Consider the following 19,615-nt stretch of genomic DNA (forward strand, 5'->3'; position numbering starts at 1 on the left):
GCTAAGAATCCTTATGTGCTGTTTTCCATGACAGTCTGCCATACTGGCTAGATTTTTTGTTTCCCAGTGTTCTGTTTCAGTACAGTTAAATGCAATGGGGTTTGGAGTTGTTAACATTCAACTTTAGGTTACAGTAAACTGTCCTCTTGGGGGGGGTTTGGAATCCAGAAGTTGTGTAATCTGCCAACTCTACCATAGTATGTTTTAGCTTGTGTTTAGACTTTATAAAAGTAAAATATTAAACAACTCTGGAGCAAAACTCAATTCCTAGGATAAAACGCACATATCAACCCGTTAAGCTTTGAGAAGTGTTGGAGTTAGCTTTTAATGAATTTCAATGTGCCTTATTAATTCCATGTAATTTATGCTGTTGTTTAATTATGTTGCCATAGGGCATATAATCAGAAACCTTGAAAGCAATCCAAGTATGTTAAATCAAGGCAATCTAGATAAGGTATAGGACTGATAATCTTCACACGTGTATTAAGTGTTTGGCAAAACCTATTCTTTGTTAAAGCATGATGTCTGGCACTCTATACTGTTAGCCTTTAAATCTTTATGGATGTAGACCCGATTTATTTATGGTGTTATTTATGCCCAAGACTGACATCAGACTAACCAGTCATCACCCCCAGGTTATTTTTGCAAGTTCTGAAATCAGGTTGGCCATTTGCCAATTGTAAGGAATTTCCTCGTTTTTTCAGGAGTTGTTAACTAAAGGTTAATCTTTTTGCTGTTCTTCTAATGAGTTAGGACTGAAAAAAAACCCTGAGAAATGGATTTAGGCTGGGAAGGAGGAGTTTTCAGAAACAAAATCAACTGGGTAAGGTGATACGGATCAATGTGCCAGCAGTGTGTACATAATGGATGTATAATATCTGCTTATGCTTCACTACATGAGACTTTACTGGTGGTACCAGGGTAGTCCAGTTCCTGAGTGAAGTCAGTTCATGAAGAAGGAGTGGGTGGTTGAAAGTAAAATCTAGCAAAGCACGAAGGAGATTGATCAAGTAAAGCACTATTTTTTTAAGTTCAGACTTCTTGATTGAGGACATGCATCTCATTTGGTCAACGCAATCTGCAGTTTAGGAGTGCTTTAAGTTTATCACTGACACGAAGCTCTTGTATGCAGTACATGTAAGTCAGTCTTTTTCCTCTCTCTGTTTCTCTCGGACACTTCCATTTTTTGCTGGTATTCAATGTCCTACCCTCACTTCCAAGGTATATTACAGCAATGAGTTGCTGAGAGTGATGAAGCCAAGAGTTCTTAGGTAGCTCTGCATAGTTGTGCACGTATGTCTTTTTAATCCTACCATAGCAGAATACTGTTTTTCACCTAGTGTTATCACTGGAAGAGGCTGAGGAGGATGACAAGCACTCTTGCGGTGTTAAAAAATGCATAGATGCTAGATAATGATCTAGCATTCATTACTGATGTATAATATCAGAAGAATATGGAAATAAAATGGGGACAAGGAGAAAATTAAACTACCAAAGAATAATTCCTTAAAGTTTTCCTCTTTCTCTCTAGCTCCTCTTTTCCTGGAAATGCTATTGATTTCTGTAGCAATTTTATCAGAGCTTGGTTTTGCAGAATTGAGCCTCCAACAGATAGAAAGAAATGTGAAAATTTTGGAAAGTTTCATAGCTGGAAAAAGCTAACGAATATTCTTTGCTTTCTAGAAAAATCACTGAATTTTAGAATTTAGGAAGATGGGACTGTTTTTTAGAGAATTCCAATGTCAAAAAGGATGATATGGGTAATAACCCACAATATGTTATGTTACTCAGACAAACCTGATAGCTGTCGTTAATTACATATATCTCTGAGAACTTCACATAGATTTAGCCTTTACTGATTTTATTATAGCATGAAAATCTGTTAATAAGTAATATTATTAAGATTATTAATTTAGGATAATTTGATAGGAACATAATTGTTTTTCATATGTTTGGCAACTAGATAACAGAGAAAATTATTTGTGGTGTTTGAAGAAATAGAAAGCAAGCTCCTAGAAAGCTTTATGCGGGAATCACTCACTGTGTTTAATAAAAGCTGAAAATGAAACAAAGTAAACTTATGTTGCTTACATTTTTAATTGACTCTGAATGAGGCAGCATTACAAGTGCATTGAAGGATACCGTGGAAATACAAAATAATCTGGAGGGTAATGGACAGTTCTAAATGGGGTTTAAATTTAGATAAACACAATGCATTCCAGACACTTGGCATTATATGTAAGCATTGTTGCTGCAGAACGCTAGATAATGTTGTTTAAGCCCTTCAGTCCTCAATACTCCTCCTTCAAGTCACTTTTCAGGCATAAGGAGATAGCAATCTGATTGTAGTATTGCTGGAAGGGAAGGCTGCTTGTAAGAAGCCCCAGACTCTGTGTTTATAATCTCTTGAGCTAATATGTTTATCTACCCAACCAAAGACAGAAAAGGAAGGTATTGGTGGTGGTATCAGTTGTCCCACAGTCTAGAAAGCTTAGGCTCCTTTCAGAATCAGACCCTGATATGAGTCTAAATAGAATTTCTAACAATAGCAAAGTTATTCAGTTAGCCATTGGTCCTCCAGCCCTCGCTCACTGGCAACAGAGACAGGTAGATACAGGGACTCCACGTGCAGTCACCTGGTCCCAACACTCTGCATGAGCTACAGCTGTGGGTTCCTTTTTAATGTAAGTATAGTTTGATTCCTACCACAGATACAACTTAATTTTGTTCCTGTCTTGATTGTGTTTACCACCACTGTGGACTCATGAGTTAAGTGGTAAATTCTTCCTCTAAATATGAATTGGTTTTGTTTTCAGTACTTTAATTTTATGTTGGTTTGAAAGCTTTCAAGCGTGCTTGAGACTTCACATGGAATATTAATGGTAGGATGATAATTTCAAGTAGATAACGCAGGTGAAAACACATGGCAGTTCAAAAGTTAGTACTATGTGTTACAGTTGCTAAGAATGAGTTTTTACAAAGGACTGCCTGTTCACCTAAAAGAAAAATCATTAAAGTCCTTTGCTGTGAGTTAGAACCTGAATGCAGCATTGCAAAGCAGGTCAGTTGTTATTTTCCCACACTACTGTGCTGTCTGTGGATTGCTGCCTACTTCCCTGCATAGTTTCTGTTTTGTTGCTGAAACTTCAGATTGACCCTTCCTGGAGAACGTGTGGAACCGCATGCAAAGCTTACTGCAGTCGTCTTCTTGGCTGGGGGAGAGGAAAGGAGACTTCTTTTTGCGTTTTCTCTTCCACAAGTTCTCATAAAGATTTCTTGTCATGGCAAAAGATGTAGAGCTCTCTGTGAAAAAAAGCAATTCTGAAGTAGACGGTGATCATTCAAATGTGGGTCGTTTTGATTTGGTATATCATAGACTTAAATTTCCATGAATAATTACTAATAAACAAAACTTCAAGACTTTACAGTGACAAAATTACTCCAGAAAAAAAAGTTAAAGAAGGGTTTCCCAAATTGTGTAAAGCATAAATGGAGCAAATGGATTCTATTTCAGTGGGGCTGCCCTGCTTTGATAGCTCTCCCTTATAAACGTTGTCATTCGAAACTAACTTATTTCTCCATGGTCTCAAAGCAGGACAGTCTCTGATAATAACACTCTGACAGTGTGGGGGTCAGTGCAAGGCAGAATAAAACAAGTACAAACAAAATGTAGTGCCACGCAGCAGTAACTGTAAGTAGATAATTTGGAAAACATACAGACAAATCAAGTGTGGAAGTCAGAATAAAAAAAATTAAATAGCATCAGAAAAATTATTTGAGTCTCACTTCTAAGTAAGTATGCAGGAACTAAAAGAAATGTCTGAATATACAGCTGCAAATGGAAATAATAAAGTACATATTGCTGAAGTTAGCCAGTAAACCTGAGCGTCCAAATGTCAAGGTGATAAATAGCAAATAATGCAAATAATGAAGAGCCTGTGTTCACAGGCGAAGCACAGTGCTTCCATTCTGTACAGAAGCACCGGCTCTGCCGGTTTCTCCTGTTCTTTTCACGTGTGCCATATGTTGTAGGTGATGCTTGCTGAAGAGGCCGTCAGGGAAGTGTCTCAGCACAGCCACGTGCACGCACTTCTGCGTGGCTGGTCGAAGGCCTGCTCAGGAGCGTAAACGCCGTTCTTGTGCCTTACCCTCTGGTGCCTCTTTAGTTCCTCGTGCTGCATCGTCTCTCAGCGATGGCACAGCACCGAGGCCCTGCTCAAGTGTGTCACTGAGACATGCCTTGGCAGCGTTCACATCTGAACAGTCGCTCCTGTTCTGGTCTGCTGGAACTCCTGACTGTCAGTACAAAAGGGGCAGAATAGCAGGAAGTGTGAGTTTAAAAAAAAAAAAGTGTGAGATAAGGCAGGCAAGGCAAGCAGTGCTCATTTACCTTCTGTTCCATTGGCTTCTTCCTGCTGTGACTTGCTTCTGCCTGGCTTCGTGTGACAAAGTTTCACTAGCCTATTACTCACATCACCGTTTAATTCCTTCACTGCTTTGATACTGTATGTTTGGACAGGATGTGTATAATGATTCTTGTGTATAATAATGCAGAAAATTCATAGGCATCAATAAATAACTGTACTATCCTGGCAGCATATTTTCCTGGTGCTGGTCATTTAGTATACTCGCTTTTAAAATGTCTGTTGTAGCGGTGGCAATAGTATTAGATTATTTTTATATGGGAATAGTCTGGTTGTTCTATCATCACAAAAGGATGATCAGTGTCTAGTTTGTCTATGTGCAGACTACATTATTGTCTCACAAAACAATGTCCCAGTGCTAGGATTGCTTCATTAAGTTTATGCTACATAGACATAATTATGCAGGAGCTAAGAATAGCTCATCTAATTGAAAATAATGATTATAGAGAAAGAACGGTTTTGATTACTGTTACTAAGCAGGCACATAGCGTACAACCATTCATGAACTGCACGGAACACATATGGGATTATACGGTGTATTTGTTTTGATTAACAGTTTCTTTCCCCCATCCTGAGTACAAGTCGAAGGTGTTACTGCTTATTTGCTCATTATCTTTTTTTCTCAGAGACCCAGAGGGACCTGCGGGAAGGCAGCATGAGCTGATATTTATCCAGTAAATTGTGACAAGCTAAGCTTTGACATAACATTCAACATTTATCCCCGCACACGTTTTAGGGAGGATGTAACTCAAATAAATCTTCTCCAGGCACCACAGATGAAACTGTCTATGTGGTTTTTTTATGTCTGTGTTTATACTGGTACCCTATGGGATTAAACATCCTTTTAGAAATGCAAAGTCTGCCATACTGTTAATCTCTTGGTGCTCATTCTGGTTAATGCAAACATTTAATTCTTGCTTCATCTGAAACACATAGAACTCTTCTTTATTCCTTGAAAATGAAACTCAATTTTTACAGCGAAGTTGTTGAAAGTTTATTTGATTGCTGTTGATTTGTATCACCAGGCACATAGGATAGAAGTTGCTGCTGCTGCTGTTATTCTCTTAACTAATTTTTTTCTTACTTAAGTGTCAATTTTCTACTAGAATGTTATGAGGAAATTCCTGAGACCATGAAATTTAATATATCTGGTTTAGAAATGTTATTAATATCTCTAGAGGCTCAAAAAACTCTGCCAATTTGGCATGTTTAGCTTTCTCTCTGTTCTAATGAACCATTTCATAGCTCTAGGCTATGTGCTAATGCTTTAGCGGCACAGAGAGATCACTGGCATCAGGAATTTTTAAACAGATGACTGTTTAAAAAATGAAGTGGGGAGGGAAGATGGGACAAACAGTGATGCAATCTTGCAGTAACACAAGTATCAATTTACACAGTCTGGAATCAGAGGCACTTGCACAAGCTGTTCTTGAGGCTTTTTAAGAAACAGAAGGAAAAAAAGTGAAAGCAGAGGGCACATTACTTTATGAAAGTATTCCAAACTGTTGTCTTGACTTCAGAAAAGTTACCTTGGTTTGGATTTGAAATTCAGTGAGTTACAAGAATTTAAAACTGTTAAATCTCCATTTATACAAATGCCTATTGAAGCATCAAAAGCATTTTCCATTCTTTTCCAACACGGTCTGATTGTGGAAGACATTTCTCAATTTTTTGAGCCAACATACCTCAATTTTGCCCTTCAAAAATTTTTACATGGCTCCCAGCACTGAGCATTCCACAGTCCCCTGCAACACTATATATCCTGGTCTTGGAGACCCCTGTTTAGGAGTCAGTGTGGTCACCCAGTCTGACCTGCTGTACACTTCTGTATACATTCTGGTAACGTGTATGAAAGTTATAATCCCAGGTTTCCATCAGATACTATTTTTTTCTGTTTAGAAAGTTTGGGCTGTAAACTGTGTACTGACAAGTAAATGTGATATGAGGATGAGCAGGACTGAACAACTGAGATTCTGAAATACTTTGATTCGCAGTTACTCACAGGAAGTGGGCATAAGAGTGCACGATACAGTATAGTGTATGGTAACTGAGGACAGTAGTCTTTTGCTTTCACATTATTGATGCAACTCATAAAAGACTCCTCTGCATATAAACTGTTTTCTACTCTGTACAGAACTGCACATGCAAGAGCTAAAGCTGATGCTGCGGATCAGGCTGCTCAGGCTGCTCGCCAGGAATGTGATATTGCAAGAGCAGTTGCCAGAGAACTTTCACCAAATTTCTACCAACCAGGTAATCAGACATTGTTTGTTTGTTTGTTTGTTTGTTTTGTGGCTAGGTGGTTTGTGGTTTTCTTTGCAGTGAAAGAATTTGGTGTTGAGTTTAAAATTTCATTTTATTTTGAATGTTGTCATTTATACAGAAACAATAGTCATGTGTAGATAATGAAGGGGGTACGTTGCTTAAGAAGATTTTGTTTTCATTTTTTAATCATTTGGTTACTTGCTTTGTATAAAAACAGCCGAGTGTTGAAAGGTCAGTATCAAGCACACAAATTTGCCTCAAATTAATAGCTTCTTCAGAACGATGTCAAAAGCGGACTTCAGAGAACTTAAAACAACAGAAATTTGGGTTATTTCTATAGTGTGTATATTAGGGGAAAGATCCTTAGCTTTTTTATTGACCAAGGGAATTCTTTACAGTCTTGATTAGCTAAGGCCTGAGTTCTGGAGAATGCTTTACCATTTCACATACATAACCTGTGAGGGAATCTTCCTCTGTTATGGCTGTGGTGCTCTGTGGAACATTAGTCCCATACTCAAGATATCATAGAGTGAAGTCTATGTCACCTATATCAACATTGCAACCCATTTTCACCTGTCACATGGTTTGGAAAGTTGCTATAAAAAGAAGTAAAGTGATTTTTGCTTTGTTTTTCTGATGTCTTTCCAGGAGGTTAGTATTTTTGTGTACTGCTCTTAGCTTAAGATTGAGTAGATAATATGGAACTCCACCTGCCAATTTAATGTATTTTCATAAGTCTGTCCTTTCTTTCACCTATCACATGAGTTGAGTCATATCTTGTTATTACTTTTCAAGGACTTGCCTGCACTTGTATGCTAATATAGATTATAGTTCTGAGATTCATTTCCACTTACCTTCATCTTCTGCGCATCCTTGTTTCAGCCCCAAACCCCTTTATCCTTAAATGTACTCATATGATGGATGCCGGCTACCATCATGACCTGCAAAATCAAACAACAACAAAATTCTTCAACATTTTCTAGCAATCCACCTATTTCCTTCAATTTTTAGTATAAATGACCACTATCTATAACTCGTTACTAAGTCATTACTGTCAGATAGCTGAAAGAATGCATTTTCTTCCTTATTCTTAAGTATTTATTTGTAGAGAGCAACCTGTGTAATTTGGGGGTGGATGGTTTGGGGCACTCTTTTTTATTTGTTTAGTGAATAAGTCAAGGGCTGCTCACCTTGTGCAGGTTAGAATCTCCCTTCCCCTTATTGGTCTTGCAACCCTTCTTTGTACTCATCCTGATTTAAATTCATCTTTCTTGAACATGGCTGTCCAGAACTGTAGGTAAAGCTCAACAGAATTATTTCCAGTAGTAAGATTTTACTAGCTTTAAAATGGCATCAGTATGTACCTTTCACTGTTGGAAATTGCCTCAATACAACCTCTCCTGTCACTGTTGGAAATTGCCTCAATACCACCTCTCCTGTGGACTTACACTAGTGGCCCATACTCTACTTGTGTGATACCCAAGACTTTTTCTTTTTTCATTATTTCATCCTTCCATCTACTGATGAACTCCCAGTTTATAGCAGCAGTTAATCTTATCAGTCACAAGTTAAGAAGTCGTAAGCTTAGCCATGCAAAGAACTAATAACAGGGACCCTGCCAAAGGAAAGCTTGATAGAGAATAGAAGTAAGAGGGAATTAAAGCATTTGGAATGAAAGTATTTCAAAGCTGCCAAACCCTTGAAATAAAGAAATAGCTAGAGTACTCAAGAGAAAATAGGAACATTGCATGGTGTGAAATTTGACACCAAGAAATCCCCCAGATCAAGAACTTGGTAGGTGTCTTTTTTTACTTCCTTCCACAGGATATGAAGTAGCATTGCTGACAAATTGGCTGAGATTTGGGGAGAGGAGGTGCAGGATTCTTATTTTCCTTTCATTTGAAATTTTTATTCCAATTACAGAAGGGAAGAGCTTGTATCCTTTCCCCAAATCCTGCTGTATAGGTGTACAGTTATGTAACAAAACATTTTTCAAAGACTCCTTACTGTATTCTTTGTGTGGAAGTATCTATCATTTAGTTAGCTACCTACCAAAAGAAAAATACCTCTTTTGGAGTCTAAATTTTGAATTCCTTTGTTATTTTCAACATGGCCAAATACAGTATATTTGTACACATTTGAAAAAAAATATGCTATTCCCATTGCTTAAGTAACTTTAAGATGCCAGGATGTTAACTAAATTTCAATTATCCCAAATAAGCTGCAGAAAAATACCAGATTTACACATTTAAAAAAAAAAATGCTATTCCCATTGCTTAAGTAACTTCAAGATGCCAGGATTTTAACTAAATTTCAATTATCCCAATAAGCTGCAGAAAAATACCAGATTTATACATCATTGTGATCCTTTCAAATACTGTCATGTCACAGATACTTTTCATCCTCAGTGTTCATAATGCCTTTTTCAGATGCATTCTTTCTGGTACCAATTAATTCTGAGACTCACCTATACACATAATTGCTTATTTAAATATTTCCCAAGTGTTACCTACGAGTTACTGGACAATGTTAACATTAGCTTTTGTCATTTATGGTAATAAAATAGATAAATATTTTTAAATACTTACGTTCACTCACACAAACAGCAGTAAATATCTGCTTTTCAAATAACATTTTGAATGAAAACAAGGTAACCATTATTGCTTCCTGATAGCAACTTCTTGGTTTTCTTCTGTTGCTTGAGCTTTTTAGTTTTACAGTACCTTTATAAGTTTCTGTTAGTGCTACTGAAAGGTAATGATAAGTATTGTATCTCAGTCTGTGAAACTATAGTTAAGAGAAAGCTCTCCATTGTGCTAAATGGTCTTGAAAATAAGTTATTATGGGAAAGTGTAATTTTTCTCTCATTGCTTGAACTGCTTAGTACAGTAGGCAAGCATGCTGCCAGCAACAAATAAATGTATGTAGTATATCAACACATCTCTTCAAAGAAAGAGAGAGTGGGAAAAAAGTTAAATACAAATACCTCTTTGTAAACGACAGTTAAGCATTCTTTTGTGTCCTAATGAGTGATCTCTGCATTACCTGTGGCCTAAGTCCATTTAAATATTTTTAAATCTTTTGATAAAGCTCTTAATTTTCAGGTTCTTAAAAAGCAACTTTCTGGGCCACGCATCCTAGTATTACACACAATTTATAATTACAGTGAATATTCATCACTCATTGTACTATGACAGTTCTTACTTCCCAATTACTTTCTCTCCTGTTTAAATTTTATGTTCATTAAGACATTCATCAGAAGCTGCCAAGAGGTTCTAGCTTTGTAATGTAGTTTAAAAGGAGACTGAAATGAGAACAAAGCGGTAGGAAGCAAAGTAGCATTCAGCGGGTAAGAATAATAACATCAGTCTGAATCATGAGTATTGAGGTACCATAGAAATCTTCAGATTTAGCTTTCCCAGTAATTGATTACCTTAATATTTGCATATAAAGAAAGCAAATATGATTGAAAAGGTCCGTGGCATGGTGTAAGGACTTAAAAGGTTACAGGGAGCTTTTTTCTCTAAGATTGTTGGCGCTAGTCTCAGGCAAGAACCTGCTTCTACTTTTGCTGTAGCAGAGATTTGGCTTGTGATTAAGAACTGTGAGGATGGTATATCTTTGCAGAGCCCTTCCCACAACGCTGTACGTTTTGTACATTTAACAAATGTTGCAGTCTTTATAGAGGCCAGACTTTACAGGCCTTTTTATCACTAAATAAAACAAATTTTGAGAAATCCCAGCTCTGACCTGTTTGTTTCCTCCAGGCATCACTAAACTTGTATATGTGTCAAAAGACAGCATACCGGGACAGGAAACAAATGAAACCTGAGTCATATCCTCATTCAAGGGAGTCATCCAGGGACAGTTTGAAATTGCCTTTGCTTAGAGAAAAACAATAAATGCTGGTTTGTGTCTCATTAAAACCTAGAGAAAGGCAAATGACTAATGAGAATGCTGTATCAAAGGTGTAATAGAAAAGAAAGGCTTTTGACACCCAGTAAAAAGGGGGGATATTGTGTGACTTACCCATTCATTTTAAATTCCACAGGACATCATCTCTAGGATATGGTCTTGTAAACACACTATCAGGAGGTAAACTAAAGGATGAACTTACACAGACCGGACAGCTAAGCCATAATTGTCTGTGTTGCGTATATATCCTGCAGCAAATGGATACTGCTCTTTCATTCAGATTGAATGAATAACGTTTGATTAAATGAAAGAGGGTAAAACTACTTTGCTGCAGGGTAAGAGCAGTCTGGGCACTTTACCATGGAGCAATTAAGGTCTGGAAATTCAGATCTGAATTGTTTTATGGCAGATTATTTGTCAGGCCAAGCAGCTGCCAGGCGGACATACATGGCTCACCAGAACAATTCATCCAGCCTTTGACCTGCTAAACAAGGCATGAGAGAAATCAAGGAGCAGTTTATCAATTAACACTCTCTAAAGAGATGGACAGACTTTCTTTAGGTGAAATATATGAGCAGAGAGCAAAGATTTTCTAATGAAAAGAATAAGAATTTGTCGGATTGTACCAGTATTTTTTCATGTAACGTTTGGTTACTGTTACAGCATCAGTATTAACACGCTGAACATGACTAGCTTCAGAAATAAGTGTTTTAAGCTTATGATAAGGCAATATCTAATGGCCTCTAATGCCTTAAAGAGCAACCGTGTTTTACATTCTCTTTTGACCAGTGATGGATGTCTGTAGCCTCAGAAGAAAACCCATCCTTCCCATCTTCCTCCTCTCTGCCATCTCCACCTCCTCCAGTTCACAAAATGCTAACTCCATATGGACAGGAAAGAGAGATTTCTGCCTGATGCTAATTAACTGGAATTTACTGGCTAAATGCATGTGGACCAGGCCAGATATTTTTATTTAAAAAGCCAAGTACAATGAGCATTTTGCCTGATTAGAGTTACCAGTTTGTGCCTTAAAGCATACGGAAGCTCTCTAGTTACTCTTAGTCATACAAGAGCCTGTTCATTTTCTGGAATTATTCGACATACGGCTTCATCATCCTCACACAACTGTTGTTGGGATTCTTGCTATGGCATCTTTTCTCTACTATTTATTGCTTCCGTTCAATTTCTACACAGCTCTGGAGAAGCCAGAGCCTGTAGAAGTATCCTAAGGCACTCCTGTTGTCTATAGTAATTAAAGAAAGAAGGTGCGTTAAAAGAAAAGATATCAGTTTCAAGCTTTATTCTTGTTCTCTCCTTTCTTTTTATAACTCTTGTCATACCAGTCTTCACCACTTGACTTCCAGATTTATCATCGCTCTCACCAAGCCTTAGGTACGGATGTCCCAGCCCTTCCACCTCTTTTCTTTTGCTGACTGTGAGGCCCATCCAGTGTGCTGGCATTCTGCACCCATCCTGCCCCACTGCCACACACACGCACGCTGGCTCAACCCACTCCCCGGTGTTCCCGAATACATTTGGGACAAGAGAGCATGCCTGGGAGAAGGCAAAGGAATGAGAGGTTGCAAAGGAGTAGCTTTAATTCTTCAGGATGCTTTCTCAACCTCTCCAAGATACTTTTGAGTCACATCATCGAATTATTTGCTTAGAAAAAAATAATTGCATAATTAGTTTTGAGCAAATTAACTTTTAAAACAAAGACAACCAGTTTCCTGTAGAGGGATAACGCTGTTACAATCACTGTAATTTTCACAGGCTTCCATTAAGTGCTGAGCTAGTTAATTTGCGTCTAGATACAACTCGTGATTGCCTGGTAAAGGCTACGGGATCCGACTCTGGAGCTAGATAGATAGTCAGGCAACTAACCTGGGCTAGCTTCAGTGCTGTCTTGGCTGTGTTGCTTCTTGAATTCTAGCCTAGGTATACCTGTCTGAACTGCCACCACGGGAGTGTTAATTACAGGTATTATCTGAGAGAAAGAGGTCAGGGCTACCTTAGAATTTTAATTGTCTCCTTTCTCCTGTTCAAAATTCTTCATTTGCTCCCAAAAAGAACCGTTCCTTCCAGGACACAGAACCTGCCCACTGATGGCCTGCTCCAGCAAATTTCTATATTGGTCTGTCACAGTGTCCATCAGCCAAGGACAAGATGAAGTAGGGTCTATCACATGGGAGTATTATCACAGTGTCAACATTTCCATCATAAATCCTATTTATAACTGCGTCATAAATATTTGTTCCATGTTGAAATTCAGCTAACAAGGTCTGTACTGTGAGAACATTCCTTACAGTGCTAATTTTCACTAGAGTATGGTGATTTATTTTGAAAGGATTTTATTATACTAGTGAAGGCTCAAACTATGTTGAAAAAGGATAGGTTTCTCATGTTATTTTTTTAACATGTGATATGGGTTACATTAGCACATCTCTACAACTGTGCTTGTTAGAGTGCCTTGTATTACTTGACCATAAGCAGTTAACACTTGCTGTGGGCTTTTTTGCGGTTGTTTTTGTAGGAAATGGGGAACAAGAGATGTATTTCAGAGGGAAGGGTAGAACATTAGAGAAAAATAATCTTTGCAGCTGTGTTCTGTTTGTTGAGGCCAGAGAAATAGATAGCCAATATACACAGCATTTTATTCAAAGAAAGTCTACAAGACTTAAAACTTACTTAGAATTGGAGAGAGTGTAGAGAGAGATCTGAAAAAGAAAGATGTTATTCACATTATAGACCTGAGTAATGTAGAGTAATATAGTATTGTTCAGTGCGATGTAGAAGATCATGCTGAGAATTTGGAGGAGATGAAGGTTTCTATCTATTAGTCTTGTAACAGTTACTCACTCAGATCAGAATCTGAACAGGAGTAAAATCTGGAACTAAAACAACGCCAGCATGGAATTGGTAGTTTAATTTTTTCTATGGTGAAATTAAATACGAAATATTTAAATATTAAATATGACTGTAAAAAGAGAAGGTAGAGAGACCAAGAACAGAGTAATCTGAGATTATCTTCCTTGAAAGTATAGTTAAAAAGTGAAAGAAAAATGAGGGAGAAATAAAAGGATGAGTCATGGATGCTAATAGAAGAAAAGTGTTCCAGAAGAGAATGGCCAGCTGTGTCAGAGGAGGATGAGAATAGAGTACTGATACTGAAATATGACTAAGAAATCAGCAGAGGCTCCTCAGAAAGTATCAGATGAAGAGCAGAAGGTGTTTTGTCAGGGGCAGTTGGCAAACTATGAAAAGTATGGGATAGATTTGGAGAAGAGGAGCCGTACATGGATATTGCACAGTTAGAATTTAGAAGTGAAAACTTAGAGTGCAGAGGTGAAGGGGGAGAAATGACACCCTCTGAGGTCAGAATAGTAAGTGGCATGATGAGAGGTTTCTGTTAAAATACTAAAGATCAAGAATATGTTGGGAGAGAGCCAGAACAGAATGGAAGACTAAGCAGATAACATGCCCTAGTTTTACAAGGATTAAACTGATCATTGTATTTCTATAGGTTTGGCATTTTCAGTGCAGCAGTAAGTTCTGTTAGCCCACTTCAGACTCTTAAGTTTCTTAGTTGATTCTGTTGCTAGATGTAAGAAATAAATTTTGCTACAAGTGCAATGCAGCTTAATGTATACTGCCATGTTTTCATAAAATACTGTTTCTGAATATTGGAAAATACTGGATTAACCGTTGCTAGATGTAAGAAATAAATTTTTGCTACAGGTGCAATGCAGCTTAATGAATACTGCCATGTTTTCATAAAATACTGGGTCTGAATATTGGAAAATACTGGATTAACCCTCTACCCTCCAAGAAAATTCATAAACCCATATATTTTAAATGCAGTAAATTTGGGGTCTCTTTATTTTACTCCTACTTTTGCATCTTTCCAGTTCATAATTTCAAGTGGGTTTTCTATAAACACAAGGGGATAATAAAAAAAATGAAGTCTAATGTTATCATACAATGATGAATCCCTTTGAAATATCTAGAGCTTAAGTAAAGCTGTAATGCATATATAAATCTGTTACTAGAATCAGTGGAGTTAAAGTTGTCTAGTTATTTCCATGTTACTTTGCCCATCTAAATAATTCAAATGCAATTTCAGTTGGTTGGTGACATACATATATTTCATGTCTTTCCAGTATTGAGCCTTATTGGCACATACTTCACAGGCATAAGAAGTGCTGACATCTAGAACTCAAGCCCTGGGTTCATATCCTAGAGTCTGCTTTTTTTTTTTAGTGGAAGAGTGGATGGTTTTCAGAGAAAAACAGTGCAGGCACTGTTTCTTTGACACATAAGGATTTTAAAAGAGCCGAAAGTTAGAGGGCTTTGGCAAAAATTTCATTCGGTTATTAAATTTACTAAAGAGCAAGACCATTGTATTGAAAAGCATCTGACAGCTATGAATGATATTTTTCTCCTCCTCCTAAAAACTAAATCATGTCATTTTGTGGTTATTTCAGGTTGCTTGTGGAAGTGGTTGCAGTTTTAATCTGAAGCTGTTTGATCCATATCAGCAGAGCAACTACTATCATTTCAGTAATTTCTAATATCTGTGTAAACCTGCATATGTGGACCACGAGCTTGAGGGTTGGTTTGTGTAAGAAATTTTGTTTAAAATTGTTCTCAGTATATGATATAAAATTCTGCAAAGACAATCAAATGCGAGGAAGAAAAACCTACTGCTTCCTCCATACTTGTATGTGGCCCGAGAGGCAGAGTATCTGATACAGCTTTGGCAGTCTGTTAGCACTGGGAACTAGGATGCTTATGTTAAAAGTTTTGATGTGGAACAGAAAGGCAAAGCCATGGCTGCTATGCAGGACAAGAGAATATAGTAAGAGAACAATGAACAATAAATATTAAGAGCCATAAGTATTCTGGTTTTAATGTAAAGCATGACTGCCAAACTAGTTTCAGTTTTCATCCTGAACTTCATCAAATATAGTGTATTTTCCAATTTAGTTAAAAGACAAGACATGACAGTTACTAATCTATAACATTTTCAAAAGGAGAGTCAAATGTGTTTAGATCCTGTCTGGTTCCAATAGGAATACTGGAGGTTGTTAATGAGATGAAAAACAACCAAAAGGAAGTGAAAAAGAGCAGGGAGAGAGAAGTCTAATAAAATGACAAGGAATTTGATAGTCATCTCATCAGTCTTCGCTAATGACTAGCCAAATATCATGGATGATGTGTTGTATGTTTGTATAATATGGTGAATAGCATATTATTTAAATCAGCAGGTAATAGCAAAGTGGTATCTTGCAAACATAAGCCGGAACAGAGGAAAACAAAGTTCTCAGTAACATTCCACATATAGCTGAAAGTGAGCGCTACCATTTGCAGCAGTGATCGCTCACCAAATGCAAGCTAGTTCGCACAATTATCGGACCTCCTATTTAAACTGAAGACAGAGACTTGCTCCACAGAAGTACTACCAGAAGTCCTTAAGGGCTGACAGACTCAGCCAGTTGGAGATGAGATGTGAGCTTGCTCCTGTTGAGGTCAGTTGCCAAACTCCCATGGAGCAGGATGATAGCCATGCACTTGAAATGTGATACGGCAGGAGAAGCAGCTAATACTCTTCCAGGCTGTATATACAGAAGAAGAACGTCATGGAGAAGAAGGGTAATGGCCCCTTCTCTGCATGATCCCAGTGACACTGAATCTGAAATATTGTGTATAGCTTTGGGTATCGTTGTATCAGAAAGATGTGGACATGCTGGGAAAAATGTAAAGAAGTGTGGATTCTACTGGGTATAGACAGTTATTATGCCACATTAACAGTCTCTTTATATATATGCAATTCATCTTTTCAGAGAATATGCAGTTGTGACGAGAACAGAATTAACAGCCTTTCACTTCTGCCCATCCTTTACGATAAATAACACTACTGATAAAGAACACTACTGCTGCAGTTAACATTTGCTAAATTTTCCAGTGGATTTTTTTTCTAGTTTTCAGAAAAATGTTCCCATGATCAGATGATCGGATGATCAGATTCATGTACCGTTCTTAATAATAACAGTAAAACATACACTGACAGTAGACTTCAGTCTCCCTCATGCCCTAGTGCAGCTCGGCTGAAGTAAAGTAGGCTCTAGATTTTCTGTGAAAAAGCTAAAAACTTACCTTCTTGGTTATCTCATATTAAGCAGCCCGCAAGCTCTGAAGCATTCAAGTAGATTATACAACATGTGTTATTTAGCCAGGAGCATTCACATTAAACACAATGCATGTATATTATCTAGCCTGGAAAAATGAAGCCTGTCCTATATACAGGAGCCATATGCAACACCACGTCATCTTGTCAAATATTTTTTGAAATTCTGTCAGTATTCATCAACAACAAGTTAGGGTGAGTAAAGCAAGCCCTGATTAAGATTGTTGGTCATGAGCAATTTCTGTGTCCATAAGCTGATGTCCCAGTGAGGTATTAGAGAGAGGCTGCACGGCATTCATAGTGCCATCTATCAGGTAGGATAAATCTGTTATATTTTTCTGATGGTAATGAATCCAAAAGTACCAGGGCCTACACACTGTAATCTACTATGCAGATACAATTATGAATTTTGTGCCCTGTTTCGCAAATGTCACAGCTACTTTAGTCACCTACTACAGCAGTCACTGAAATGGAGCAGAGATTGGATTTACAGTCAGAATAAATACATTCTTCTTTCTTAGTGCTGACTACAGGCAGTTTTGGGGATTCATTAGTCTATTCTTTCCTGCCTTCAGGTCTTTTGGTGTGTATATGTCTACTCTATAATGATGCGTTTAGAAACCTCTTGAGGAAGAAAATCTTACTTTTAGGGATTCTTTTATCCGTAATTTTTTTTTTACTTATTTATTGGAGAATCCAAAAAAATGGAAAATACAAAAATACTGTTTATGTATTATATTCATGTATGTTAATGGTAGGATGACTCAAATTAATTTCAGACTTGGGGGAACTGGTAGGAAGGGAGAGAAGCGGCAGTCTGGTTTTCATACAGATAGGAATTGCACTGACATCCCTGTTTTGTCATCCTAGTGCTAGACTCACAAGTTTGTGATGTTGCATATGATTTGGATCGTTCGGTGGAAGTCAGTTTTCTTTTTCGTTGTCATTGCTGTTAGCAACTCAAGCCATGTGCTTGAGTTGACGTTTTAATATTTTCAAGAAGTTTCTTCCAGCACTGAGAGATAACATAATGCCATATATTTTTCAACAAATACCTGTGTGAAATGAAGAGAGACTAGCAGTAAAGTCAGGCCACACCAATAGCTCCCTTGTGCTGTGCAAACATCAGAGCAGAGTAAACACAGAGGCATAGAAACTAGCCTTGGGTTTGGCCAAAGTGTATGCGTGTCTCTGTATGTGCGGCTGGTAAATCTTTGTCTAGTCCATGACAGGGAATGTTTGATGTGGGTTTTGAGAAGGCCCCATCGTTTTCATTGACGTCAAAACCAAGAAAACAAAGTACTGGCAGGTGTTTTGAAGGTGGTGGATAGGTATTCTAGGAAAACTACTTGGAAGTTGCTTATGATACTGCACAAAACTGCTTCCTGAGCAGAGATAAAGAAAGATGGCAACCTTGATACACAAGAATTTGTATGTTTGGGGTTCTTCTGCACGAGATGCTTAATAAGCAATTTCTACCAGTGATTACCTATTGTAGGTGCTTATCTTTACTAAGCAAGAAGGAAAGGTTGCATTTAAAGCTGCATTAAAACCTGCTTGTATTCAGTGATTCTACCTTTTAAAGTTAGTCCTAGGTGGAAGATTTGTGTATTCTAACTTTTACATCACTGAATGATGATGTGGCTTTTCAGATTGTGGCAATAGGATAAGATCACGTTATGTGCTATCTTTGTGTTATATTTTTAGGTCATGTTGGTAGTACGTGGTTTGAAGGACAGCAAGCTGCCAGATCAAATCACAACAGTTCCATAAAATAAATACATATAGGCATCATTCTCCATAATGTTCATGTATCTAGTGAGTGAGTAACTGTTGGCACATGCTAGTTTCAGTGCTGTCTCCAGTGCAGTAGGAGAAGAAAGGAGTAGTGCTTAAGGAAGCGGCGATGCTAACAGATTGAGAAGCCCTAGAAGTCTCAGCTGGAGAAAATTTAGTGAAGGGCAGGTATTTTTAAGGGGGGGATGAGGAGGAAATGAGGAGTTGGGAGTTAAGAGTGACTTAAGAAAGACTACAAAGCATCCCAAAGGGTAAAATTATATTTTAGAGTATTTTTGGATTATGCAAAACATGCAGTCTTCTCCCTCTTGTTTACCTTGTTTGCTTTCCTAGGCAGCCATGGTACTTCCATGTCAGCGGTAGCAAGTCCAGAAAAAAAAAAAGAAAGTATTGTAAGGCAGCAGCATGGAATTTAAAAATTAATCCAGGCGAGATTTTTGGTTTGCCCCTTGCTAGGGAAACTACTTGCTAGCATTTAAAATGCTGATCGTACCTCACCGAAATGCAGTTGCCATCAGAGGCTAAAAGCTAAAGCAGGCATCTAGACTTGGGTTTCTTTTAAATCCCACCAGATGGTGTCAACAATCCCTTCCATTTCAATTCTTCTTTCTCTTTTGTGACATGCTTAATTTTTAAACTTTAGGAAATGTGTGATTTTTTTCTGTAAAGCATTCTCAAATACAGTTAAGGAGAGCCATTATTCCAGCTGGCATAACCAGCTTTAGATGCAGCCCAACCAGGGCAACAGGGCCTACATATGTCATTTGAAATTAAAGAACTATTAAATAACATATATATGCATCACTACGAGTAGGTCATTTCTTTCTATGGAAATCCCACCTCCAACTTGACAATCAGTTCAGGTGTCCTCTTACTGTCTGTGGCCAGAAATCTTACATATCTTGCTGCACATTGACCCACCCATGAAGCAGCTGCACCATTCCATGTCCTATGGCTGGGTCACTGTATGCATCAGAAGGATACTGCAGACACCTGGGATGATAACCTCTTAAACTACCATATCTAA

The 19,615-nt window shown here is 37.8% G+C and overlaps 1 protein-coding gene across 1 annotated transcript in view; it reads left to right on the forward strand.

Moving 5' to 3' along the window:
- Positions 1 to 19,615, forward strand: part of JPH1 (junctophilin 1) — a 77,186-nt gene that overhangs the window by 39,433 nt on the left and 18,138 nt on the right. Inside the window, exon 2 of the mRNA XM_009891892.1 lies at positions 6,559 to 6,677. Coding sequence (XP_009890194.1) covers positions 6,559 to 6,677 — 119 coding nt within the window. The remainder of the gene's footprint in view (positions 1 to 6,558; positions 6,678 to 19,615) is intronic.

Source organism: Charadrius vociferus, unplaced genomic scaffold (genome assembly GCF_000708025.1).
Source record: "Charadrius vociferus isolate BGI_N301 unplaced genomic scaffold, ASM70802v2 scaffold15, whole genome shotgun sequence".
In the NCBI taxonomy this organism is placed as follows: Eukaryota; Metazoa; Chordata; class Aves; order Charadriiformes; family Charadriidae; genus Charadrius; species Charadrius vociferus.